This window comes from Sebastes fasciatus, chromosome 9 (assembly GCF_043250625.1).
Source record: "Sebastes fasciatus isolate fSebFas1 chromosome 9, fSebFas1.pri, whole genome shotgun sequence".
Taxonomy (NCBI): Eukaryota; Metazoa; Chordata; class Actinopteri; order Perciformes; family Sebastidae; genus Sebastes; species Sebastes fasciatus.
In genome coordinates, this window is record NC_133803.1 from 27770670 (window position 1) to 27798230 (window position 27561).

Genomic DNA, 27561 nt, shown 5'->3' on the forward strand with positions numbered 1-27561 from the left:
TTCTTGATGAATTGAAGTAAATTCATATCATAACATTCATTTTCAAACTCTCACACATTTTAATCTATCAAAAAGTAACCACAACTACAAGCCAAGTATTCTTTCCTGTAAGCCTATAAGGCAAGAATACTAAATTACACTTTAAGTACACCTCGATAAAAAGATTAAGTACAAGTACAAGTACTTTTCTGTATAATTATCAGTATGAGCCAAGTATTTATTTATTTATTTAAAAAGGATCCCCATTAGCTGATACCAATGGCACCAGCTAGTCTTCCTGGGGTCAGAAATCAAGTACATTACATTTATCACATACATACTATATACAACATCATATTTGTGTTACACTAATAACATTCATATTTTCCAAACATATATAAATTTCACAGTCGTACACATCTTCCACAACCATTTAGCCTCAAAGCCCGATCATCAGAGAAAAGGAACAAAAGAAAAACCATACATGTCCAACACTGGTATATTTAAGTATACTTTTGTTAAGCATATCTCTGATAAATACAAAAAAAATTAAACTGAAAGTATATACTCTCTTATTTTAAGTTTAAAAGAAGTATACTGATAGCAAACTTTTTTTTGGGTAAGGGTCTACGAAGGCCAGACCAGTGTTTTTGCATGTTGCACTGACCCACCCATTCTGTGCTTCCTTCACAATTCTATTGTCTGAAAAGTCGTCATTAGTGCTTCACTGCATTTTGTTTTTATTTAAAAGAATGTTACCGTGGTTACTGCACATCCAGTCACATGTCATACAATTCTAAGCTGAACTGAATTTAGAACTGTATGACATCACGACTTGATGACATCTTAAAGGCGTTCTAGAACTGAGAGCTTACATAAGGTGATGAGAAAGTCCTACCAGACAGACAAGAAGCAAGGCAACAAGCTCCTTGTCAGGTAAATCGAACCAAACCGAAGAACCAAACTTTGAAGCCAAACTGTGTAAGGTGAGTAACTCTATACTGCTCTCTATGTAACAACATTTTGAGCTCCTAAAATCCTCTAATTTACAACCAGAGGAGGAAAATAGGAGAGAAATATACAATATTAAGATCTATTTAGTCAGTCATTAAAAGTAGCCACCTATTGTCCCTTATTCTAAATTTAATTGAGGTGAGAGGTCATAGAGATAATCAATTTTTCTACAACACTGTGAAATATATAATGAAACAAATGATGTGCTTGTGTCAGTAAATGTAACACGCAGTTTTGCAAGTGTGTTATAATCTGTGAGAATGTAGATTAGATTTACCAACTTGATATTGAAAAAGTAAGTCTCAACAACCTGAGCTCAATCAGCACTCATAACATAATACATAAAACGTTTTCTCTTTTGTTCCCAGTTCACTTTCCAGCTCTTTGAGAGAAAATGAATACATCAGCGAACAACTCAAATAAGGACCATCTCCCAATCCCCAGAGGATATGAGTACCAGAAAGTTCTGGCTGAAGGCAATAATGCACAAGTCATCAAGTGTGTGAAACCACGCACTAGAGAGACTATGGTTGTGAAGATTGGCAAAAACGGCAACGACCTCATTCACGAGGTAGGACACTGTTTGTTTTGATGACTGATTTTGATTTCATGGGTGTAAAATAGACATTTGAAAAAATGGGGTGGGGTGGGGTATGTACTAATGGCTATGGTAATAATGGCAGTACTGCATACTATATACAAAACTACACCAAAGTGGTAACAAAGAGCCTGACTGGTACAGTGTCCCAGACCATGAATGGGCAGCACAGACTATCACGCTCAATATTTGAACTGGAGGAAATATACTTGAATTATCAAGTGATTTGATTAATTTAAAGAGGATTTGACTGAAACAGTTGTGATATGATGAAAACAGAGACATGTTTCATCATTTTCCCCGTTTACATTCATCATTCATCATTCTCAACACAAAATTGCCATTTATCATTTAAGGAAAGTGGCTTCAAGGGTGAAAAAAAAAAGACATTTGCCTGCACTGTAGTCAGTGGGCGTGGTTTATAATTGACATTTTGGGTGAAAGTAACAAACACTGCGTGCTGTAAATTATAAATGTCATTTAGGTGTTGTGAAGGATGAATGGTCGACAGGTGATTATCAGATCAACACTGTTTCAAATAAAATGTCAATCAAGTTCATCAAACCAATTAACAAATTTATCAATCTATTTTTCCATTATTAATTCATAAGCATTTTCATCACTTCCCTTTCCTTCCAATTAGTTTTTGTTACTTCCACCCTTGAGGCCCCTCTTTAAATGACAAATAGCAATTTTGTGTTGTGATTGACGAATGTAAGACGCGGAAAATGATGAACCATGGCTCTGTTTCCATCATATAACGACTGTTTTAGTCAAATCGGCTTTAAATTAATAAAATCACTTGATCATTTCTTCAATTCAAATGCATTTTCATCACCATTTTTTTTTATCAATTAATCTTTGTCACTTCCACCCATCAAGTGTTTCTAATATTTCTGGGTAGTAGTGATGACTGTTGTTGTTGATAATGGCTAGTTAGTCCATGTGAACATATCAGTTAACATTTCATGTCTCCCCAGGTGAAAGTGCTAGAAGACCTCAGGGAGCACAACATGACCAGGTTCAACATTGTGGATTTTTTTGGCACGGTCATCAATAACGGCAAGACTGGTCTGAAGTTTGAGACGTTGGATATCGGCCTTCTGGACTACATTCGAAAAGAAGGCGGCCAGATGCATCTGGAGGACATCCGAAAAGTCATTGAGCAGGTAGGGCATCGGCAAGAAACTTAAAGCTCTGTCACTTTCGAACTGTGCTCCACACTTCCAAGCACTTTGTAACTTTGGAGTTCTGTTTTTATGTGATCAAATTTTCTATCTCTACATTTCATTCTTAATATTATCATTGTTACTTGCAGCTGGCATTCGCATTGTATGGCCTGAAGATGCAGGGCATGATCCATACTGATGTGAAACCAGACAACATCATGCTGACGAATCGCAACAGAATTCCACTGAGGGTGAAACTCATTGACTTCGGCAAGGCAATATACAAATCTGATGTCAAGCCGGACACGGATGCCGAGCCGGTTTACAACAGGTAAGAAACACCGATAATTTTTTAAACTGAGAATACTTGAATTCAGGGCTGCATACTCCCCACCTTCTGTTAAAAACGTGCTGCTGCTATTATTTAGTTTGTAACTCCAAGTTATGTTTTGCTTTGATTATTAAATCAATGTTCCTCATTTCATTCAAGGTTTTTAAGCGCTCCAGAAAATCTGTTGGGACTCCCGTTTTCTGAGGCCATCGACATGTGGTCTCTGGGCTGCGTGTTGGGGATCATGTTGACTGGCCGGACACTCTTCCCCGACACAAACAGCCATGACACAGTGAGTATTTGACCACAAAACAACTCTCTGCCTGCTTTCCACTCTATTTCTGAATAGACAAAGTACTGCTGCATTTATTAACTCTCCCTAAATGGCCAGCCTCAGTTTGCTATCTAAAGAATGATTGGGCCTCTATTTGTTTTTTGTTTTTTACAAACTGAAACTCATTTTCATTACTTTGAAAATCATTCTTTTCAGTTGAGAATCACAAGCACACACAATCAGAGTTTTAAACCAGTAGTCCAAATATGAAATACTATTTATAAATGAAAACAAACAGTTAATAAACTAATGGACTGTAAAGGTCCATTCGTTTTTTGCTGAGCTACTTCCTGGTACAACTTTGAGTGCGTGTTTGGCTTCATCCGAGTGAATTCTTTTCAAGCTAAAGCGCATGCTCAACCAAGCTAGAGCATCAAGCTGGTAGCACTTAAATGAGGAGTATCGAGGCCTAAATTTGATTGGAAACTGGGCGTTCCTAATTGAAAGCTACAACACAGATGAGGCTTGCCAGACCAGTGCCTCTTTTTAGATCTTTTTTAAAGTAGTTTCAAGTCTGATTATCTACTGTGTGACACTCTGGTGTTATTCTTTATTTTTGGCAGCTGCAAAGCACGTAGTACAATTGCTATGAATGTTATAATTGTAACCATAGCAATGCTTAATGACAAAAGATATAGGTGGCATTACTAATGATTATTTTTATGATGCGTTTTGTATCCAGCTCCGATCCATGATCGACCTCCTGGGTCCACCACCGAAGCACCTCATCGACGCTGGTCTGAGATCCAAGATGTTCTTTGAGAAAACTATCTCCGATGAGTGGATTCTGAAGGTATAATACACATTCTTTTACTTTTCCAATTGTTAATTTATCTTTAACCTTCCTCCTCTTATTAAAACAAAAAGTTTTTCTACAGTTATTACAAGTAATCAGCTAATTATATTGACATATATGTATCTTAAATATGTTAAACTTTCTTTTACACGCTTCAGGAGCACCCGGGATCAGCAGATGACTCCTCAGACGCCCCGCCCGACACGTTCCATTCTCTGGAAACATTGAAGGCGGTAGGTGGTTAGCTGCTAAAAAGTGATTTTCATTTATTGTCTTTTCATGATTTAGGAAAAAGACTTGACCAGTGTTGTATTTTCCATTTGTATCCTAAACCAGATGCGTCTGGAGAAATACAATGACAAAGAAGCCGATCAGAGGGGGGCATGCATTGATCTGTTGAAGGAGATGCTCAGGTGGGATGGGGGGTTGAGGATTTCCCCTAATGCTATTTCCAACCACCCATTCTTAACCAGGCGCTACCACGACAGCATACCCCCCCTCAGGTCCTGGTAAGTCCTGTGTGCATCTGTTTGTATGCCTGGTGCCCCCAATGAATCAATGTTATTGATTGGCTTAATGATCAGTGTAATTAATAAGAATGTCATGTAATTGTATGTCTTGATTCAACAGTATCTCACTGACAGCCGGGATCGTCATGGTTCAGCCCGCCGCCCCTGAGAACAGTACACACCCGGAAAAGACGTCTGATCTGGACAGTGAAAAGTGGTATGATTATTTTCTCTGAACATGGCACAATGATCAGTGTAATCAATAAGAATGTCATTTAATTGTATATCTTGATTCAACAGTGTCTCACCGCCATCCGGTGTCATCATGGTTCAGCCTGCAACCCCCAAGAAGAGCATTGATCTGGACAGAAAAAAGTGGTATGATCATATTCTCTGAACATGGCACTCATCCCTCCAATGGAAGAGAGAAATTGATTGATTGGCACAATGATCAGTGTAATCAATTAGAACATCATTTAATTGTATGTCTTGATTCAACAGTGTCTCACTGCCATCTGGGATCATCATGGTTCAGCCTGCAGCCCCCGAGAACAGAAGACACCTGGAAGGGACGTCTGATCTGTACAGTGAAACGTGGTATGATTATTTTCCCTGAACATGGCACTCATCCCTCCAACAGAAGAGAGAAATGGATTAATTGGCACAATGATCAGTGTAATCAATAAGAACGTCATTTATTTGTATGTCTTGATTCAACAGTGTCTCACCGCCATCTGGTGTCATCATGGTTCAGTCTGCAGCCCCTGAGAACGACATTGACCTGGACGAGGATTCTGATGAGGACTGTGAAACAAGGTAAGATTATCTTCTCTGAACATGGCACTCATCCCTCCAACAGAAGAATTTTTTTTATTGATTGACATAATGATTAGTGTAATCAATAAGAATGTAATTTAATTGTATGTCTCGATTCAACAGTTCCTCATCGTCATCCAGTTCAGACCTGGACGAGATTCCTGATCTGGACAATGAAAGAATGTAAGATTATTTTCTCTGAACATGGCACTCACCCCTCCAACAGAAGAGAGAAATTGATTGATTGGCATAATGACTGTGTAATCAATAAGAACGTAATTTAATTGTATGCCTTGATTCAACAGTTTCTCACTGCCAGGCGGGATCTCCATGGTTGTGTCTTCAGCCCTCAAGAACGGTACACACCTGGAAAAGACGTCTGGTGTTGACAGTGAAAGGTGGTAAGATTATTTTCTCTGAACATGGCACTCATCCCTCGAACAGAAGAGAGAAATGGATTGATTGGCACAATGATCAGAGTAATCAATAAGAACATCATTTAATTGTATGTCTTGAATCAACAGTGTCTCACTGCCATCCGGTGTCGTCATGGTTCAGCCTGCAGCCTCCGAGGACAACATTGACCTGGACGAGGAGTCTGATGAGGACAGTGACGCAAGGTAAGATTATTTTCTCTGAACATGGCACTCACCCCTCCAACAGAAGAAAGAAATTGATTGATTGGCATAATGATTAGTGTAATCAATAAGAATGTAATTTAATTGTATGTCTTGATTCAACAGTTCCTCATCGTCATCCGGTTCAGACCTGGACGAGGATTCTGATGAGGACGGTGAAACAATGTAAGATTATTTTCTCTGAACATGGCACTCACCCCTCCAACAGAATAGAGAAATTGATTGATTGACATAACGATTAGTATAATCAATAGGAACGTCATTTAATTGTATGTCTTGATTCAACAGTTTCTCACCGCCATCTGGTGTCATCGCGAATCAGCCCGCCGCCCCCGTGATCAACATTGACCTGGAAGAGATTCCTGATCGGGACAATGAAAGAATGTAAGATTATTTTCTCTGAACATGGCACTCACCCCTCCAACAGAAGAGAGAAATGGATTAATTGGCAAAATGATCAGAGTAATCAATAAGAACGTAATTTAATTGAATGTGTTGATTCAACAGTTTCTCACTGCCAGGCGGGATCTCCATGGTTGTGTCTACAGCCCCCAAGAGCGGTACACACCTGGATGAGGAGTCTGATGAGGACAGTGACGCAAGGTAAGATTATTTTCTCTGAACGTGGCACTTATCCCTCCAACAGAAGAAAGAAATTGATTGATTGGCATAATGATTAGTGTAATCAATAAGAATGTAATTTAATTGTATGTCTTGATTCAACAGTTCCTCATCGTCATTCGGTTCAGACCTGGACGAGGATTCTGATGAGGACAGTGACGCAAGGTAAGATTATTTTCTCTGAACATGGCACTCACCCCTCCAACAGAAGAAAGAAATTGATTGATTGGCATAATGATTAGTATAATCAATAGGAACGTCATTTAATTGTATGTCTTGATTCAACAGTTTCTCACCGCCATCTGGTGTCATCGCGAATCAGCCCGCCGCCCCCGAGAACAACATTGACCTGGAAGAGATTCCTGATCGGGACAATGAAAGAATGTAAGATTATTTTCTCTGAACATGGCACTCACCCCTCCAACAGAAGAGAGAAATGGATTAATTGGCAAAATGATCAGAGTAATCAATAAGAACGTAATTTAATTGAATGTGTTGATTCAACAGTTTCTCACTGCCAGGCGGGATCTCCATGGTTGTGTCTTCAGCCCCCAAGAGCGGTACACACCTGGATGAGGAGTCTGATGAGGACAGTGACGCAAGGTAAGATTATTTTCTCTGAACATGGCACTCACCCCTCCAACAGAAGAAAGAAATTGATTGATTGGCATAATGATTAGTGTAATCAATAAGAATGTAATTTAATTGTATATCTTGATTCAACAGTTCCTCATCGTCATCCGGTTCAGACCTGGACGAGGATTCTGATGAGGACGGTGAAACAATGTAAGATTATTTTCTCTGAACATGGCACTCACCCCTCCAACAGAAGAAAGAAATTGATTGATTGACATAACGATTAGTATAATCAATAGGAACGTCATTTAATTGTATGTCTTGATTCAACAGTTTCTCACCGCCATCTGGTGTCATCGCGAATCAGCCCGCCGCCCCCGTGATCAACATTGACCTGGAAGAGATTCCTGATCGGGACAATGAAAGAATGTAAGATTATTTTCTCTGAACATGACACTCACCCCTCCAACAGAAGAGAGAAATGGATTAATTGGCAAAATGATCAGAGTAATCAATAAGAACGTAATTTAATTGAATGTGTTGATTCAACAGTTTCTCACTGCCAGGCGGGATCTCCATGGTTGTGTCTTCAGCCCCCAAGAGCGGTACACACCTGGATGAGGAGTCTGATGAGGACAGTGACGCAAGGTAAGATTATTTTCTCTGAACATGGCACTCATCCCTCCAACAGAAGAAAGAAATTGATTGATTGGCATAATGATTAGTATAATCAATAGGAACGTCATTTAATTGTATGTCTTGATTCAACAGTTTCTCACCGCCATCTGGTGTCATCGCGAATCAGCCCGCCGCCCCCGAGAACAACATTGACCTGGAAGAGATTCCTGATCGGGACAATGAAAGAATGTAAGATTATTTTCTCTGAACATGGCACTCACCCCTCCAACAGAAGAGAGAAATGGATTAATTGGCAAAATGATCAGAGTAATCAATAAGAACGTAATTTAATTGAATGTGTTGATTCAACAGTTTCTCACTGCCAGGCGGGATCTCCATGGTTGTGTCTTCAGCCCCCAAGAGCGGTACACACCTGGATGAGGAGTCTGATGAGGACAGTGACGCAAGGTAAGATTATTTTCTCTGAACATGGCACTCACCCCTCCAACAGAAGAAAGAAATTGATTGATTGGCATAATGATTAGTGTAATCAATAAGAATGTAATTTAATTGTATATCTTGATTCAACAGCTCCTCATCGTCATCCGGTTCAGACCTGGACGAGGATTCTGATGAGGACGGTGAAACAATGTAAGATTATTTTCTCTGAACATGGCACTCACCCCTCCAACAGAAGAAAGAAATTGATTGATTGACATAATGATTAGTATAATCAATAGGAACGTCATTTAATTGTATGTCTTGATTCAACAGTTTCTCACCGCCATCTGGTGTCATCGCGAATCAGCCCGCCGCCCCCGAGAACAACATTGACCTGGAAGAGATTCCTGATCGGGACAATGAAAGAATGTAAGATTATTTTCTCTGAACATGGCACTCACCCCTCCAACAGAAGAGAGAAATGGATTCATTGGCAAAATGATCAGAGTAATCAATAAGAACGTAATTTAATTGAATGTGTTGATTCAACAGTTTCTCACTGCCATGCGGGATCTCCATGGTTGTGTCTTCAGCCCCCAAGAGCGGTACACACCTGGATGAGGCGTCTGATGAGGACAGTGACGCAAGGTAAGATTATTTTCTCTGAACATGGCACTCATCCCTCCAACAGAAGAAAGAAATTGATTGATTGGCATAATGATTAGTATAATCAATAGGAACGTCATTTAATTGTATGTCTTGATTCAACAGTTTCTCACCGCCATCTGGTGTCATCGCGAATCAGCCCGCCGCCCCCGAGAACAACATTGACCTGGAAGAGATTCCTGATCGGGACAATGAAAGAATGTAAGATTATTTTCTCTGAACATGGCACTCACCCCTCCAACAGAAGAGAGAAATGGATTAATTGGCAAAATGATCAGAGTAATCAATAAGAACGTAATTTAATTGAATGTGTTGATTCAACAGTTTCTCACTGCCAGGCGGGATCTCCATGGTTGTGTCTTCAGCCCCCAAGAGCGGTACACACCTGGATGAGGAGTCTGATGAGGACAGTGACGCAAGGTAAGATTATTTTCTCTGAACATGGCACTCACCCCTCCAACAGAAGAAAGAAATTGATTGATTGGCATAATGATTAGTGTAATCAATAAGAATGTAATTTAATTGTATATCTTGATTCAACAGCTCCTCATCGTCATCCGGTTCAGACCTGGACGAGGATTCTGATGAGGACGGTGAAACAATGTAAGATTATTTTCTCTGAACATGGCACTCACCCCTCCAACAGAAGAAAGAAATTGATTGATTGACATAATGATTAGTATAATCAATAGGAACGTCATTTAATTGTATGTCTTGATTCAACAGTTTCTCACCGCCATCTGGTGTCATCGCGAATCAGCCCGCCGCCCCCGAGAATAACATTGACCTGGAAGAGATTCCTGATCGGGACAATGAAAGAATGTAAGATTATTTTCTCTGAACATGGCACTCACCCCTCCAACAGAAGAGAGAAATGGATTCATTGGCAAAATGATCAGAGTAATCAATAAGAACGTCATTTAATTGTATGTCTTGATTCAACAGTTACTCACTGCCATGCGGGATCTCCATGGTTGTGTCTTCAGGCCCCAAGAACAGTAGACACCTGGAAAAGACGTCTGATGAGGACGGTGAAACAATGTAAGATTATTTTCTCTGAACCTCACCCCTCCAACAGAAGAGAGAAACTGAGCCATATTTAAGCAGATTTTTTGTCATGACAATAGCAGGACAAAAATACTAACTCTGTGTGCATTTATATTTTTAATCCCCAATCTGCTCCACTTCCTCCCACTCCTGTGGACGCCACCAGGATCCATCCGGACAACGAAGACCTCTCTCCCGACACTTCTGGTAAGAAGAAATGATCTTGTTTCTTAATTGTCGAGAATTCCATAATATTGTTTAATCTGGGGATGGTTGAGGTGTTTAATGTTGATTTATTTTCAGACAAAAAGAAGAAAAAGAAGAACGGCTTCAAACGTTTCCTGTCCTGGATGAAGAAGGCCATTTGCCCTTGCTGCAACGTGAAGAACGTGCAGGACTGACAGTTTCTACAAAGGTTTAGTAGCAAAAGACCTGAGAGGTGACCTCTCAAGTGTTCTGCTACAAAAGCATTTGTAGTTGTCCTTACAGGCAGCATGGTGGCATTGTTGGTGTTTGTGTGAGTTTTCTCCGGTTGATCCGGTTTCTCCCCACTGGCCAAACACATGCCTGTCAGATTGGTTGGAGACTAAATTGACGCTTAAATGTTATGCGTACGTTTAGTCCGGGTGATCCGGTTTCTCCCCACTGGCAAAACACATGTCTGTCAGATTGGTTGGAGACTAAATTGACGCTTAAATGTTATGCGTACGTTTAGTCCGGGTGATCCGGTTTCTCCCCACTGGCCAAACACATGCCTGTCAGATTGGTTGGAGACTAAATTGACGCTTAAATGTTATGCGTACGTTTAGTCCGGGTGATCCGGTTTCTCCCCACTGGCCAAACACATGCCTGTCAGATTGGTTGGAGACTAAATTGACGCTTAAATGTTATGCGTACGTTTAGTCCGGGTGATCCGGTTTCCTCCCACTTAAATCATAGATTTAACAAAGATTAATGAACCTAAAATAAAAAATAATAATAATAATTTAACCTCTGTGTTCCTTGTCCAGCTCCTTGTATGTTTCTATATGTAACAGAGCTTTCTTGGTGATTCCACTTGCAAGCTTAATAACCAGTCACCTCTCCTCGGCATATACATTATATACATACTGTGCCAGAATGAGAGGATTGTGCCCGAACTGTTAGACATTTCCAAAGGTTTTTAGGGAAGTTACCATAATTCAAATTTACACTACCATAACCGTATTCTACTTTTACACTAACTGTTACTGTAATTGTATATTACAGTAACGTTACAGGTGTTTATACAGGTGCATTCTGGGTGCAGGATTAATAATTGAGTGAGGTATTTTAATGGCAGTGTTTAGCAAACAACAGATAGGCTACATAAGTCAGTTGTTTCAATAACTGTTCCACAAATACCCGATTTTCTCTTGCAATCACAAAACAAACTGTATATAGTGATATTATATAATTAGATATAATATATCTCGTAGCAAGAACTTCTGCAAATACTACCACTACCAATACTGCCACAGCTACTACAATGAATGGTACTAATGATGATAGGATAATAGAACACAGTGACAGAACTCCTATAAATAAAAGGACTTTTTTATTTTTCTTTGGAACAACACAAACAGGAATCACATATGATCCATCCAAACCAGACTGCACCCACAGATCCCATTAGGAGGATTCCTAAGATCCCGTTTAAAAACTGTATGCATATGAGGCAGCAGAAGTGTCTCTAGTGTCATCCTAGTGTGATCACATGTTGAGCATTAAAACATGCAGTTATTACTTGGAAAACAGATTAATTCTGGAAAAAAACAAAAAAAAATCAGATGCTGTTTTAAAATGACTGGTTCTAACTTATTATTGTAACTGATACATTCCTTATATAGTCAGACAACACCAATGTACAATGCGTCTTGGAGCTTCACATATTATCATATTTCATGACATTTGTTTTTAATTTTTACATCCTTTGTCAGCCAGTATACACTAACACCTAGTTAAAGTGCCACTGACTGACTATTACATCTCCATAACACAGGTGTGATAAATAACCGTTATGAGTATTGAGCTAGAAGTCGACACAGCGGCCCTTTCTCTCCCAGTCTCCGTAGCGGGTGGGCTCTGGACCCCGAGGACCTCCCTTCTCCTTGGTGGCAGGGTTCACATCGTCGGGGTACTCTGGAGGACAACAAGTGAACAGTTTAAAGTTTAAAAGACCCTGATTTCCTCCCACAACTGCTTTACTTCAAAGCATACAGCACACACAGTGTTCAATTTATTAGGTCCACCTAGCTCACTGGTTCCCAACCTGGGGGGGTGCCAAAGCTTCACGGGGGTCGCGAGGCCTTCTTGATTTTAAGGGGTGCGTGTAAGACAACTCTTTAAACATACAGTCAAGCCTATATATCAACATTTCATTCATTTCTGTGAAGAAACATATCACCGGGTGCAAGCTGCCCAGCCTGCAGGAGCTGTACACCCAGCGGTGCCTCAGGAAGTCCCTGAGGGTCATTAAGGACAACACACACCCCCACAACAGCCTGTTCTCCCTCCTGCCCTCTGGTAGAAGATACAGGACACCCAGGACTCTCACCAGCAGACTGAGGAACTGTTTTTTCCCCCGAGGCCATCGGACTTCTAAATAGATAATTCATACGACACCTTCTCACACAAAAAGTGCAAAAACAAGTGCAATACCTCAATCATATATCTTATACTGTATATACTGTATGTTCTTAATGTATATGTTCTTAATATGCCTTGTACAAAGTATTTCCTTTTATAATTGTAATATAACTTATTACTTTTAATGGAGCTTCCCAGCAAAAAGCATTTCACACGATTGTACTTGTATAATCGGCGTGACAATAAACATCTTGAATCTTGAGAAATCTAAATGTTCTTTTTAAAGTTTGGATTATTATTTAAGATATGAACAAGATAAATACACAGTGAAGACTTGAACACAAGTGATATTCATTGAACGTTCCCTCTCTGCTGAACAGCCTCGTCCTGCATTAGAAAAGTGCACATTTAAAACAACCAAAGAGCTGATAGAACAATGGCCAAGAGTCAGGGAGAAGAAAACACTGAATTTGTCAAAAAATAAGCCTTTTAAATAGGTATGATTGTTAAAAAGGAAAAAAAACAAAAACAATACAGACTGACAATTGTATTAAAAGTGCCTAAAAATAACAGGACACACCTCTCACTGATCACTGAGTGCAACTTTGAGCCCAAATCAAAGACAGACAGTCATAATAATGCATAATTCTCACTTTGCAGAGCAGCTTTGCTCGCCTCCTCGGGGGTGTCGAACCGGCCCTGCGGGGTTTTAGCCTTCTTCAGCGGCTCCTTGTCCTTCACTGCTCCGCTGGCTGCCCGGGAACACCCTGAACACCCTGAACCAGACACACCAGGATTAATACACATCTGTCTGCAGCCAGCACAATGTAGGATCATTCATAACAAACATTAATGACCTCCAGCTCTCATTTAACCTTAACTAATGTAGCCAAGTGTAACTTTGGTGAATGTCCAAGTTAAGCCAATATATCATAACCTTTAAATCCTGCTGTAGGATATATAAAACATGTATAAAACATGTTAAAACATGTTAAAACGTGTCAAAACACGTTTTAACATGTTAAAACAGCAGGTTTGTGATGTAGTTTTAGCTCACACTGACCTGTAAACACAGACTCCACAGATAAACTCTTGGACACAACATGTCTGTTGACTGTTGAACAGAACCGCAGGAGAGACATGTCCTCAGTGTAGGAGATAAATGTCTTTATAATGATGTTCTCGCTGCTCGGACACTTACACAACTCACGCTGTGTTGTTGTTGTTGTCCGTCGCGCTTCAATGACTCATATGTCGTCATCACCTAGCGACGGATATAGATGATAAGCTGGTGCTGATGTTTATTAGAAGCCAGTAGAGGGAGACAAAGCTCTATATATATATATATATATATGTACAGTATTATATATATATGTACAAAATATAAAAATATATATATATATATGTACAAAATATAAAAAAATATATATATGTAAAAAATCTAAAATCTATATATATATATTAAAAATATTAACATATATATATATATATATATAAATATATATATATATATATACATGTAAACAATATAAATATATATATATATGTAAAAAAAATATATATATATATAAAAAATATATATATATGTAAAAAATCTAAAAAAATAAATATATATGTGTAAACAAAAATATATATATATATATAAAGCCATCTGACTGACATGATACATAATACACTATAGCGTATTCTTAAAAGACAAAAATTATTTAGAAATACAGTAAAATATACAATTGAAGCTGCAGCTTTTTGTTGTAAATCATTTCACTTTTAGCAAATACATTTAATAGGCCCTACTATAAATAAATTATAAAAAAAAAGTCCATGTGTGTCTCCTCCTCATTTACCTGCCTATGTGTACCTTTTACAGAATTTCACTTCACGTGTGAATCAGTGATTAATGACTCAATATATGGTAATTATTCTAGTCAGTAATTATTAAAGGTCAACAAAGACTCATCACATTTTCTAAATTAAAGGGTAAAGCTGAGGTTTAGCCCAGAAACAAAGCACTATATAACTGTACAGTATTATTTAGGCCCCATTGTGATGTTTCTTTTTTTTTTTCTTTTTATATTTTCAGCTTTATTATCAACACTTCATTAAATATAGCTTCATATGTAGAAACCTGGCATGTACTTGTATTATAATTAGTGATGTAAAGACAGTAATAATTTGTATGTATTAGCCTAATTTATGCTTTTCCTCCAATTTGCTTGATAACTTTTCTTTGAGTTTGTCAGTTCCTGCGTAAATAATTTGAGTCTTTTATGGATTATAAAGGATTGTAAGTATGTTTTGTCTGGTTTGGTTACAAGAAATTACCCGTAAGCTTTATTTTGCACTGTTTAATCATTTTCACATACCTTTCTTCAACAGTAACTAGAAAATATTGTTATTTTTGAAAGAATAATTTATCATTTAGGGATTAATTATCATTAATTGTTCAGATATCAATCTCTTTCTCAGATCTGTTTATTGATTTTACACAATTATTTTGAACTCTCTGATTTCAGTGCAGCATCTTTTTTTGTTTATTTGAGAAGGGACAGTGCAAATTAATAAGAATTAGCCAAACGGCTATTTTTCATCTGTTGTCATCTGGATAATAATTCAGATATTCAATAAAGGGCTTCCAGGTCTTCTCAAAGGATCCCAGCACCTGAATTACACCAAGTAAGACGTTGCTGAAACCCCTACATGCTCCCAAATACATGACCTCACTGTCCTCAGTGGTAGCTACGGTCCTGTGGGTCAGCATTTAAGGGGGGCTGAAATGATTTATACGTTTATTGTATATTTATTGTTGAATCTATGTGAGTGCGGCAGTGATAGACAAAATCCACTCATTTGGCAGCAAATGTGTCACACTGTTCCTACAAGTCTGAACTGGAACAACTCCTCCATACTGTCTGCTTGTAGCCTCATCAAACTCGCTCTGCTGTTACAATACAGATGCAATTAACAGGAAATTATTTCATGGAGCACACAAGACATGTTGATTTATTTAAAATTAGAGACCGAGCAACTTGTGTAATGTGTTTTGCTTTGCTTGTGTGAAATGAATAAGAAATGAGAGGAGCACTTAGACAGTTCAGGGTTACAGAAGAGCTGTAGTATAAAGTGAGGAAATGTGATATGCTGAAAGCTTGGAAAGAGCTTGTGAGATTATTTTATCACACACTATAATGATTCTTCAGAATATTCACATACTTTTGGTCATTTGGTGTACATAAGAGCAGCGCTGGGCTGTGAGGCGATTTTGGTGTAGTGGCCATTTTCAGTATTGCAGAACAAGTGAGGCACACTGGCCCCGAAAATACTTTTCTCCATGCACAATCATCATAAAAGAGTGTCACAAACACCCTGAAATGACTCGTAGTATCACCAGAAGCTCTTGGAAAGCTGCTGAGACTTTATTGCATCATGTTTTCAGTGAGCAACTTTGACATCTGAGCAAACTCCGTCCACTGATGAAAAGCACAAGATGAGGTTGAAAGCTCTCGAAAGAGCTAGTAAGCGGCTTTTAGATACGTTTTTTTAAAGGTCAAAAATAAACTTTCAAGGTCAACTGTAGCCAAAGTATACTACTACATACTATATACTAAATGGCCACATGGACACCTGAACATCCCAGACATACTGTATGTGTTAAGCATATGATTCCAACATCATGCTCATTAATGTGCTGCTACAGTACAACAGCCCAGGATTTGCTCCCATTCAGACCCAGCCCAGTCGCCAGGGAAAAAATGTTGATATTGTATGTTTCTGCAAACCACGAATAGGTTGAATGTCAACTTTTATTTAAATTTTTTTTTTGCATTCAGTCAGAGCAAGTGACGTTGTATATCGAGTGACCTTTATCCCTCACTAGTTACGTGGTATAGGGTATAACGATAGACTGTAAATAAAGATGGTCGACATGACAGCTCCTCAAAAGTGAAGCCAAAACATCTGGATCTCCCCCTGGTGGCTGCCTGCAGTAGAGGTCATACATCCCGCCCCCTCCACATTAGAGGATGGGACATGAGTCAAACTAAAAAGTCAAATTAGACGTCAAATAATTTTTTCCAAAGATGGTTTCTGTTGTTTTAGGTAGTTCTTGTCACGCTGATGAATGTTCAAGTGTTCATTTGTGTGATAAGTTTGCAGCAGCTCTGAGTAGTAGTAGTCGCAGAGCCGGAGGCTCGGGAATTGTACAAGAGAGGAGACGTTACTTGTAGTTGTGTGGGCGGGACGTCGATACCGCGGCACCTGCCTCTTTGATCAGTACTACGAGACTCTGGCTCCAAATTACGTCAAAATCTCAAGATGGCAGCTCTCCTATCCGGAAAATTTTGGCTTCACTTTTGTACAGTGGGAGGAAGTGGCGACGCGTCTTCCATCTATTTATACAGTCTATGATTTGAACACAAACCATGATGTTTTTTCAAACCTTAACAAAGTAGTTTTTCTTGCCTAAAACTAACCAATCGTTTCACAACGTTAACCACGTGGCGTTGAGGCTGCAAGGCTGATATGAACCGTATTTATGAAACGTATTTTTGGTTCATAAACGTCGACATTCAACGTATCCCGCGGTTTGCAGAAACATACAATGCCAACATTTTTATGGTGTCTGGACAGAACACGTGTCTGCTTTTGTGGTCATTGGGTTTGTGTCAAATACTGAGAAGGAAATAAGGTATATATAAAAAAACTAAAATAACTACGTGCTGTGCGGAGTGGTATATAGTTTTCTCAACTTGCTTCATCTTTATCAGCTCTGGTGAGTGACCACTTTTTCTCCCCAGGGTCAAACCGTGTGCATGTCTGTGTGTATGTGTGTGTGTGTGTGTGTGAGGAATTCCAGGAGGTTTCAGTGCAGCTCAACTCAAGCGGCTCAGTGCAGATATTTCTGAGTGGATGATGAAATTCTCCTTTACATTCCTCTTCAACCTTTTAGAAAGCAGTCCTGGAGAATGTCACATCACACACCACACACACACACACACACACACACACACACACACACACTGCTGGCTCAGCATGCACTGCCGACTCCGATACACACATTGGACAAAAACTACATTTTGATATTTCTTTCATCAGAGAATGTTTATATTTTTGCATCAAAATATACACGTTTGTGTGAAGTGAGATGTCTGTGTAAAAAAGGAACAAAGGAAACATGAGAGTGTGTTGTGTACAGTTTCTTTCCTTCTGAAAAATAACTTGAAAGAAAAGTGAAACAAAAATAAAACTTTGTCACATTATAAACTGTAAAATCTTCATAAGACTTTTTTTTGTGCACAAACCCCCTCCTGCTATCTGGGACTGTATTGTGAGAGCTGACTCTCCTGCAGAGTGACCTGTTTCTTGTCATCTTTCCACCAATGTTTTTGCACTTCAAAATGCCACTTTTTCAACCATCTGGAGAACAGTTTATGATAAATGGGATGGGATGATCACTTGAAACACAAAAATATGGTTTCAACTATGATGGTTGGAAACACAACATACAAGAATTTTGGAACATAGGAGCAGTATTTGTACAAATGAGCCCAGAAATCCAGTGTCAGTTCACTTCAACACAACCAAAAACATTGGAGATACTTTAGAACATGTCAAGGAGTTTCCTCCCATCGTCCGAAGACATGTACTGTAGTTTGATTAACCGGTGACTCGTAGGTGTGAATGTGAGCGTGAGTGGTTGTCTGTCTCTATGACACCCCTTTACACCTTGCATTAAAATGCGTCTTGTATCCAGATTGTATCTATATTTAATTTAACCTGATTACATTTTGTGTGTCTCCAGTGTCTACATTGAAATCCGATCGCTCTGTCCAGCACAAACAACCAAACGTCACAACCTCCTCTCGTTTGCATTGCAGCCAGACACTTGTCTCGACTCTATCAACGAGTGTCTTCTTGAATATGGTGGAGAGGAGGTCGTGTTTCTCTGGCTCTATCTGTTTGGCGTGGAGAGGAGGTCATGTTGCTCTGGCTCTATCTGTTTGGCGTGGAGAGGAGGTCATGTTGCTCTAGCTCTACCTATTTGGCGTGGAGAGGAGGTTGTGTTGCTCTGGCTCCATCTATTTGGCGTGGAGAGGAGGTCATGTTGCTCTGGCTCTATCTGTTTGGAGTGGAGATAGATCGAGCCAGAGCAACACAACCTCCTCTCCATGCCAGATAGATAGAGCCAGAGCAACACGACCTCCTCTCCACCATGGACCCTAGAGAGAGAACCAGATTTTTACTAACCCAACGTGGCATTTTACTTGCCCCAGGCGAAAGAAAAGGGAAGTGTCAGGGTTCATGGTGGCACGCACTCACACACACACGCACACGCGCACACACACACACACACACACACACACACACACACACACACACACACACACACACACACACACACACACACTTGCGGTCAGCTTATCTTAACTCACAGGTCTGAGATCTGCTTCCACACTTCCACACAGCACAGTGGTGAGAGAGAAATAAGAAAATACACTTTGTAAAGTGTTTATACAAAAATAAGAGTCCATGAAATGTGAAACGTGGTAAAATGTGGTGAAAAATATGGTCATTGTTAAATGTGCAACTTGTTCCTAAATTATAAAAAGGGTAAAATATAAACAGATATCTGGTGTGCTGCTGTAAATCATCACATGGGGTCCTTTTCATTTTGTCAGATTATTAATACAAAAGGTGCTTAAACAAGTGCTCTGTTATTATTTTGCAGTTGAGTAAAAAGTCCATTAACATGGCAGATAAACACTGATGGCAGAGATGAAAATATGAAAATATGCTGTTTTATGAAACATCAAGTCCCTTATAGGTCAACTATAATACAACAACTCACTGGTGCCAGTCTGTCCTGGTTCCTGGAGCACAATGTTCATCATGATGTCTCCAGAAATATTTCCAAAATGTCAGTCTGGTCTCTGCAGGGCTGAAGCAGAGGATTCAGTGCAGACCTCTGGAGGATCCAGATCAGACTGTGTGGACCCCCATTAGATGGGAGTATATATAGTGCTGAGGGACCCATGTCTGTTGTTGGCTGCAGCACCAGTGTCTGTCTGACAGAAAGGTGATAATAAGAGCAGGGAGATGACCTGATAATAACCAGGATCTGGACTCCTCTGCACGGAGCTACAGGGCCCCATGTCTCTGCCCTCCTCTGCGGCCCCTCCAGTCATGTATACCAGTGCAGACGCCCAGCTGGAGGCCGTGTAGCAGGCTCTACTCGCAGGCCGACACGCTGCTGATCTTGCCGGTGTTCTCGGTCCACGGCTGCAGGTTCTGCAGGGCGTACAGGGAGCTGTTCTGCAGGCACAGCGGGTCAGGGGTCACCGGCTGGTTGATGGTCTTCTGGAAGGCCTCCTGCTGCAGCTGCATGAGGATCCGGTTGGCCTGCTGCCGCTCCGCCTCTCGCTCCTCCGCCGTCTGCCGCCTGAGACACCGACAAGGAGACACCGGAGAGTAGGTCACACATCACACCCACAGAGGCCACAGTGCGTCAATTACGCGCTGTATATCCTAATATTAACAACCTTGTACTGCACTTACTGTTGTTCCTACAGTTGTCTTTGTTTTATTAACTATAACGAAAACAGTTGATTTAAAAGGTGGTTATATTGTGTGTTTTATATTGTGTTTTATTGTATGCAATGCACACATTAAATATGACTTTACAAAATTAATAATTAAAATTAAATCCAGAGGTTTATCATTTTCAACGAAAAATTAAATAATACAAAAACAGCCATAGCAAAAAAAAAAAAATGATTAGGCCTATTGTGAAAATTGTAGTAGGCTATTAGCTACAATTATTCCAATAACTGGAAAAACAGACGCTCCATTTCTCAGGTCATTTTCTTTTTGTAATAACAAAATAATCAGTTTTAAATTACATTTTTTGCCACTCTATTTTGTCATTTAGGCTAAACGATTACTATTTTAAAGACTGTTTTTACCACAGTCTTTCAGGTCCATATAGATTCTTATTTAGTACCCTCGATTTGTTTATGTCCACATAAAATAAATCAAATAAATAAATTGTAAATAACGTTGAAACTACGAAGAATGTCAAAATAAAATGAAATAAAATTGCAGTCTTATTAAGTCAACATGTTTCTTATCTTTTATCTACGAAAATATTCTATAACCTACTGCATTTATTTCTGCTGAATCAATTCATGATTTTAAATTAATTTGTATGACACAGCCAAATACCAAATAATTCTATAATGTGTATTTTATTCCTTGTATAAAAATGTTAGTAGTCCTTTATATTTCTTCTTGATAAATGATTTGCCCAAAATAAGAGTTAAATGAACGAAGAAGCATTTTTCTTCCTTTTTAAAAAAAAAAAACAAATAAAAAAAAAAACATCTACGATATTTTATTTCTGCCTCACAGAAACGCATATAAGGAGTTATTTGAGGCTCTATTACTCAATTTTACAGTTGTTAAATTAAAAGGAAGCTTTTCATTTTAAAGGTGTTATTTATGACATTTTTATGTAGATTAATATATATATAAAATAATACATCCACAGAGCTTTTAGAAAATAAAAACAACGACAACAAAACAAGAACAAGAACAAAATTATGATTTTGAATAATAATTTTAAATTTTTTGACGGGTCCAAAATGAATCCGAAATGATCAAATTTTTTTTGTATAAAGTCAGTGTTTATTAGGTTTAAACTCCTGCAATAAATCTTACCTTCATGACAGGTGTTTCTATTTTTTTGTCTTCCCCATTTATATCATTGAGGTTAGACACAATAACAGAAACACCTCTCAGTATAATGCAATACAGTTCAACAGCAGCACAAACTGCAGCCTCCAATATGTTGGATATACACCTCTGAACAGGCTCAACACAAACCGAACATTTACTGCAGGACTGATGTATTAGATTGTATTATAGTTTTAGATAGATGTACCTGAATATTTGCTTATTTTTTGTTATGACTATGAGTGTGAAAGTGCATTAAACTGTCAGATAAGGGCACAGAAGAAGATAACCACAGAGGTGGGAGGGAAGCTTACGATAAAAACAGTCATTACACTGTAAACAATTGCTGTTAAATTACAGCAGGATTTCAACAGTATTAACCTGTTATTGCTAAAAACAGTGCTTTACTGTTAACACAAAAGAAAACCTGTTAAATTACGCTCATAGGCCGTTTTTTAACTGAACTATAATGCATTCTTAAAAAACATCACTTTACTGCTGATCAGCTGTCTAAGGTATCATCAGTAACAGTTTCATGCAGTATTTTTTTAATTCTGGGACCTGATCTGCTCATTTGAGGCTTGTACATTGTACATGATTGTAAAATCAGTGAATTAGCTTTACTGTTCTTCACTCACATGTTGTTCTGGTTTGCATTCTGTGCTTGTAGCCAGCTAGAGACAGACATTTTGGGAAAAGTGTCAACAAGTCTATTATAACCTTTTTCCTAACAAGTGCCTTTAATTGTATTTAGTGTGACTATTTCTATGTCTGTAACCTGCTAAGTCTATTCATCCAGGCAAAAAATAATGTTTATTAAAATGTATGTAAAAAATACAACCTAAATAGTGCATTAAAACAAATCAGTAAGATAATGTAAAAGAAAGTTGAAAAACAGCTATATAATGTATCTTTACACAGTAAATTAACTGTAAAATACTGTGAAATAAAAAAAAACCCAGTTCAAACTGTATTTTTCATTAACAGTACAAAGCTGTAAATTTCAGCGACAGTATAATAATGTTAATTTTATAGTAACATAAAGGCAACCCTGCTGCCAGCTCTTTACTGTTATTTTACTGGGAAATTCTTAACAGTATACTTATGAGTATAAAATCTTTGTATTGTGCTTTTATGACATAAGAGGGACCCAAGGGGCCTCCAGGAGAGGAGACCTTTAAACCCACTGGAGGACCCCTGACAGCCCTTAGGAACCAAACGGGCCTCCAGCCCACCATAAAGAATGCAGAGCCTCTTTGGTGAGGTTGTCCGCTCTGTAGCCGTAACAATGCACTGGTAAAAGGTTAAAACGTTACTTCACCTCCATTTGGTGCGTCTGTTTTGGAACCAGGTTTTGACCTGAGCGTCGGTCATCTTCAGGGCCTTGGCGAGGGCGGCCCGCTCAGCGGACGCCAGGTACTTCTGCCGGTGGAACCGCTTCTCCAGCTCGCAGATCTGCAGCCGCGTGAAGGACGTCCGAGGCTTCTTCTTCTTGGGAGGTGTCCTGTTCTGGTAGGGGTGACCTACACGACGTGTTACAGTGAGGGGTGAGAGGGACACTGGACGGGACAGGACAGGACAGGAGGACGGGACAGGACAAGAAAGGAAAAGGACAAGTACAAGTCAGGAGAGGAGAGGAGGACAGGAAAATATAGTACAAGTCAGGACAGTACAAGTCAGTAAAGGACAGCACAGGACAAGGAAGGAAAGGACAGGACAGGAGGGCAAGAGGATAGGACAGGACAGGACAGGGCAAGACAGGAGGGCAGGAGAAAAGGACACCACAAGACAGTACAGGACAGGATGAATCAGGTCGGCAGGACAGGACAGGACAGGACAGGAGGACAAGAGGACAGGACAGGATGTGACAGGACAGGACAGGACATTACAAGGCAGTATGAACAGGACAGGACAGGACAGGACAGGACAGGACAGGACAGGACAGGACAGGACAGGACAGGACAGGACAGGATGGCAGGAAACAGGACAGGACAGGACAGGACAGGACAGGACAGGACAGGACACGAAAGGACAGGACAGGAAATAGGACAGGACATAACAGAGGAGGACAGGACATGTCAGGACAGTACAAGTCAAGAAAGGACAGGACGTGGACGGAAACGACAGTACAAGTCAGGAAAGGAAAGTATAAGGCCGAACAGGACAGGACAGGACAGGACAGGACAGGACAGGACAGGACAGGTCAAAGCAGGGCAAATGCAGACAGACAGTAAATGAGTGAGAGAGCTTAAAAACAAGGAGTCCATATTTGATGTTAAGGTGTTAAATATAGTGTTATATACAGCATACTGTCCATTATTGTCCTGTAATTTACAACAATTTAGGAATGCAAGAGTCACACTGCATTATTCATTGTTTTAAAGTCCTTTGTATTAATTTATTCTTTTACCATTTTCTATTTCTATTTATTTACACATTTATTTCTTATACCAAATAACCTTTGGAGGAATTACCAAAGAACTTTATGCATTTATATATGTAATTATCTTTGTGTATATATATATATATTTTTTTTTTAATTTATTTATTTATTATTCAAGCCATAACCAAGAAACATTTACAAAACTTTTGTTTTGTATGTATGTATTTATCAGATGGCATATTCAAAGACCTTTGGAGATGTTGTTTTTTCTGCATATAGGGGACATTTTGATGAAATAATTGACCACAATAACACAAATCAGTCAAGTCTTCTGTTGTAAAATGGCTTATCAGTATAACTACTGTAGATTCATATGAATAACAGGCGGAGCATGTACAGAAAGAGAGAGGAAGACTGCAGCAGGAATAGATAGATTACACAGCTCAGAAATACCACATATCATCGTAAAATGTCAAACAACACACGTAAAGAATATAGCAGGCTATACATTAAATTTGTAATAATAATACACAAGAGATACTTCAGTCTATCTTACAGTAATGTATTAGAGGGATATAAGTAGAAATTATAATTATGATTTAAATTATACTGAACTATAATTTGTATTCATGAATTGTAACGACTCAGACATACATGTACTGTATAACTTCAATAACATTATAAGCTTTAGCAGTTTGTTTTCTGTTGAGTTTCTTATTGTAAAAGTTTGATTCTTGTTTGTATTGAAAATTGTTAGCAATAAAAAAAGCTAGGAAATAAACTTCTGTATTTTTCTTTTTTATGTTTTAATGTTATTTTCAAAAATGACATTTCTGCAACTTGACTGGGATATACCTCAACTTTATTCTTTTGATTTAGAAATGTGATGAGTCTTTGTTGACCTTTAATAATTACTGACTACAATAATTACCATATATTGAGTCATTAATCACTGATTCACACGTGAAGTGGAATTCTGTTAAGGGTACACATAGGCAGGTAAAAATAGGAGGATACACACATGGACTTTTTTTATAATGTATTTATAGTAGGGCCTATTAAATGTATTTTGCTAAAAGTGAATTGATTTACAACAAAAAGCTGCAGCTTCAATTGTAAATTTTACTATATTTCTAAATATGTTTTGTCTTTTAAGAATACGCTATAGTGTATTATGTATCATGTCAGTCAGTACTCATGTTTTTTATGTATGTATATGAACAGTATATATATATATATATATATATATACATATATATATATATATATATATAAATGTCTTAATATTTGTGTTTTTTTGTGGTCTGTCATATTTTTGTTAATATTGCTGACCAGTCCTTTATACATATAATGTATGGTTTGATTACCTTTTAATTACCTGTATTCATTGCTGTATTGCTGATTGTATGTCTACATCTCTTCGGTTCAAATAATATTTAAAAAATAAATTAATCACAAAAAAATAGAAATATAAAAAATAAAATAAAAAAGAAATACACTACTGTATTATTATATTATATTTTGTTACATTATATGATATGATATATTACATTTTGTTACATTATATGATGTGATATTATATTTTGTTACATTATATGATACATGATATTAATTTTTTTTTACATTATATGATATGATATTACATTTTGTTACATTATATGATATGATATGATATGATATGATATTTTGTTACATTATATGATATGATATGATATTATATTTTGTTATAGAGTATTATATGTTGTTGTATTATATTATATTTATATATAATTATTACATTATATTATATTATATTATATTGCATGTTGTTGTATTATATTATATTATATGTTGTTGTATTATATTATATTTTGTTATATTTTATTTTATGTTATTTTATTATATGAGGCCTACCTGTGAACCTGTCTTTGGTGTATCGCCGGTTGCTCTCCATCCATGGGAAGGTGATCGTGCTCATGTTGTTGATGTTGTTGATGTTCCCGGTTGGACCGGAGGAGTTCCCGCAGCTCAGCGGTCGGTGCGCGGGGACCCGGATGACCCCGGCGGGGCTCCCGGTACTCCCGGTAGTCCCGTTCCCGTGTATGCCCATATTCATGTTCATGTTCATGTTCATGTGATAAGCACCGCACGACCCGGCGGTGCCATTATATCCGGTGTTACCGTACGCATACCCACCGGTGCTCGAGCCGCTGCTCCCGTAGGCCCCGTGCCCGTAGTCCGGCTCGTGCATCCTTGCGCCCAGCATGCAGCTCTGCTCCACGTTACTCAGGATCTGATCGATGCCGAAGCTGATGGGCTCCACGTGCGGGTGCGTGTGCTGCTGCAGGTGCGCGCCCAGAATTCCCTGCAGGTGATCCATGGTGCTCCGGCGCGAGGAACAGAGGATGCTCCACGCGCCGCTCACCTGGAAGGACTCTCGTGAGTCTGGAGCTTCTTCTTCTGCTTCTCGAGCTCAGCAGTCGTTATCTAGTGAGTGCGTTGTGCACGTGTGTGCGTCTGCATGCAGTAGAGGAGAGCAGGAGAGGAGCGCGAGGCTGCACTGTTTGTCTCCCCCCCCTCTTCTCTCTGCTGCGCGAGGACATCAATCAAAGTGCCAAATAGACAGCGCGAGATTAAGACCCAATTTTGGGCCGATTGGCTAAAGACAGTGTGAAGCTCTATGGAGGCTCTATGGCACACTTCATAAAAACACTGATTAACAGCTGGACAAGATCAATAACACACAAGATACACGATTTATCAGCTTCACGTGAGCACACACACACGCGCACTAATGTTCACATGACTTTATTTTATTATAAAGCTTTATTTAGTTTAGCACCTGAATAAAAGGAGAGTCTCTATTGATATTTACTGTTATTCTCCTGCAGTGCTTGTTGTTCAATTGAGAATATTTTGCACATTTTTGTAACCATTTATTTTTAAGTTTTTTTTTCCTTTTCAGATAAAGTCTATTATTGTGCATTTAACTCCAAAACCTCAGAGCCACAAAACACTATAAATATTATACGAAACCATGTTTGTTGTGCCAAATAGACAGCGCGAGATTAAGACCCAATTTTGGGCCGATTGGCTAAAGACCGTGTGAAGCTCTATGGAGGCTCTATGTGGCACACTTCATAAAACACTGATTAACAGCTGGACGAGATCAATAACACGACCATGCACCATTTATCTGCTTCACGCGCACTGATGTTCACATGACTTTATTCTATTATAAAGCTTTATTTAGTTTAACACCTTTAACACCTATACTAAATTTGTTTACACTTTATTTATTACATCTACCCTACCTGTTTTACAAGTGCAATTACCTCTGTTTACATTACATCTATTTTATATGTTATACTTCTAGTGTAACACTTCTGTTTATATTTATTTATTACATCTACTTTAACTGTCTTATTTGTCTTATTATAACTGTGTGTGTTTTTTTTACCTGTTATATGTTTTATCTGCTTCGTTTAGTCTTGTCAAGTTTTGTTTTAAAGCACAATGACCAGAAGTGGCAACTGTGAATCTCGTTGTATTTAATACAATAATGACAATAAAGCTTTCTATTCTGTTCTATTGAATAAAACGAGCGTCTCTATTGACATATATTTATTCTCCTGTCTGTGCTTGTTGTTCAATTGAGAATATTTTACACATTTTTGTAATTTTTATGTTTTTTTTCCTCTGTCAGATAAAG

At 38.6% G+C, this 27561-nt stretch overlaps 3 protein-coding genes across 18 annotated transcripts; 1 reads left to right on the forward strand and 2 right to left on the reverse strand.

Annotated features, from left to right (window-relative positions):
- The first annotated feature begins 843 nt into the window (after positions 1-843).
- On the forward strand, positions 844-10670 carry LOC141774379 (uncharacterized). Of its 15 annotated transcripts, none has more exons than XM_074647012.1 (31): positions 844-965; positions 1362-1564; positions 2572-2760; positions 2910-3091; positions 3251-3383; positions 4108-4218; positions 4380-4454; positions 4558-4730; positions 4852-4947; positions 5031-5108; positions 5232-5327; positions 5451-5546; positions 5670-5729; positions 6071-6166; positions 6290-6349; positions 6473-6568; positions 6692-6787; positions 6911-6970; positions 7094-7189; positions 7313-7408; positions 7532-7591; positions 7715-7810; positions 7934-8029; positions 8153-8248; positions 8372-8467; positions 8591-8650; positions 9650-9709; positions 9833-9928; positions 10052-10147; positions 10320-10360; positions 10457-10670. In XM_074647012.1, exons 2-31 carry the CDS (start codon positions 1388-1390, stop codon positions 10552-10554), a joined length of 2961 nt encoding a protein of 986 aa, XP_074503113.1. In that variant the 5' UTR covers positions 844-965; positions 1362-1387; the 3' UTR covers positions 10555-10670. The 15 variants fall into 15 exon arrangements, with proteins under 15 accessions (XP_074503113.1, XP_074503114.1, XP_074503120.1 ...); XM_074647013.1 differs by having other exon boundaries at positions 4558-4724; XM_074647014.1 differs by lacking the exon at positions 5232-5327 and having other exon boundaries at positions 845-965.
- A 1042-nt stretch (positions 10671-11712) lies between these two features.
- Positions 11713-14014, reverse strand: sdhaf4 (succinate dehydrogenase complex assembly factor 4). The gene is made up of 3 exons (XM_074647030.1): positions 13824-14014; positions 13414-13527; positions 11713-12313 (listed from the first exon to the last, which is right to left on the reverse strand). Exons 1-3 carry the CDS (start codon positions 13900-13902, stop codon positions 12204-12206), a joined length of 303 nt encoding a protein of 100 aa, XP_074503131.1. The 5' UTR covers positions 13903-14014; the 3' UTR covers positions 11713-12203.
- Positions 14015-17838: 3824 nt separating this feature from the next.
- On the reverse strand, positions 17839-26440 carry tlx1 (T cell leukemia homeobox 1). 2 transcript variants are annotated; one of them, XM_074647028.1, is made up of 3 exons: positions 25764-26440; positions 22809-23046; positions 17839-20195 (listed from the first exon to the last, which is right to left on the reverse strand). In XM_074647028.1, exons 1-3 carry the CDS (start codon positions 26227-26229, stop codon positions 19985-19987), a joined length of 915 nt encoding a protein of 304 aa, XP_074503129.1. In that variant the 5' UTR covers positions 26230-26440; the 3' UTR covers positions 17839-19984. The 2 variants fall into 2 exon arrangements, with proteins under 2 accessions (XP_074503129.1, XP_074503130.1); XM_074647029.1 differs by having other exon boundaries at positions 22809-23010; positions 25764-26439.
- Between the last annotated feature and the right edge of the window lie 1121 nt (positions 26441-27561).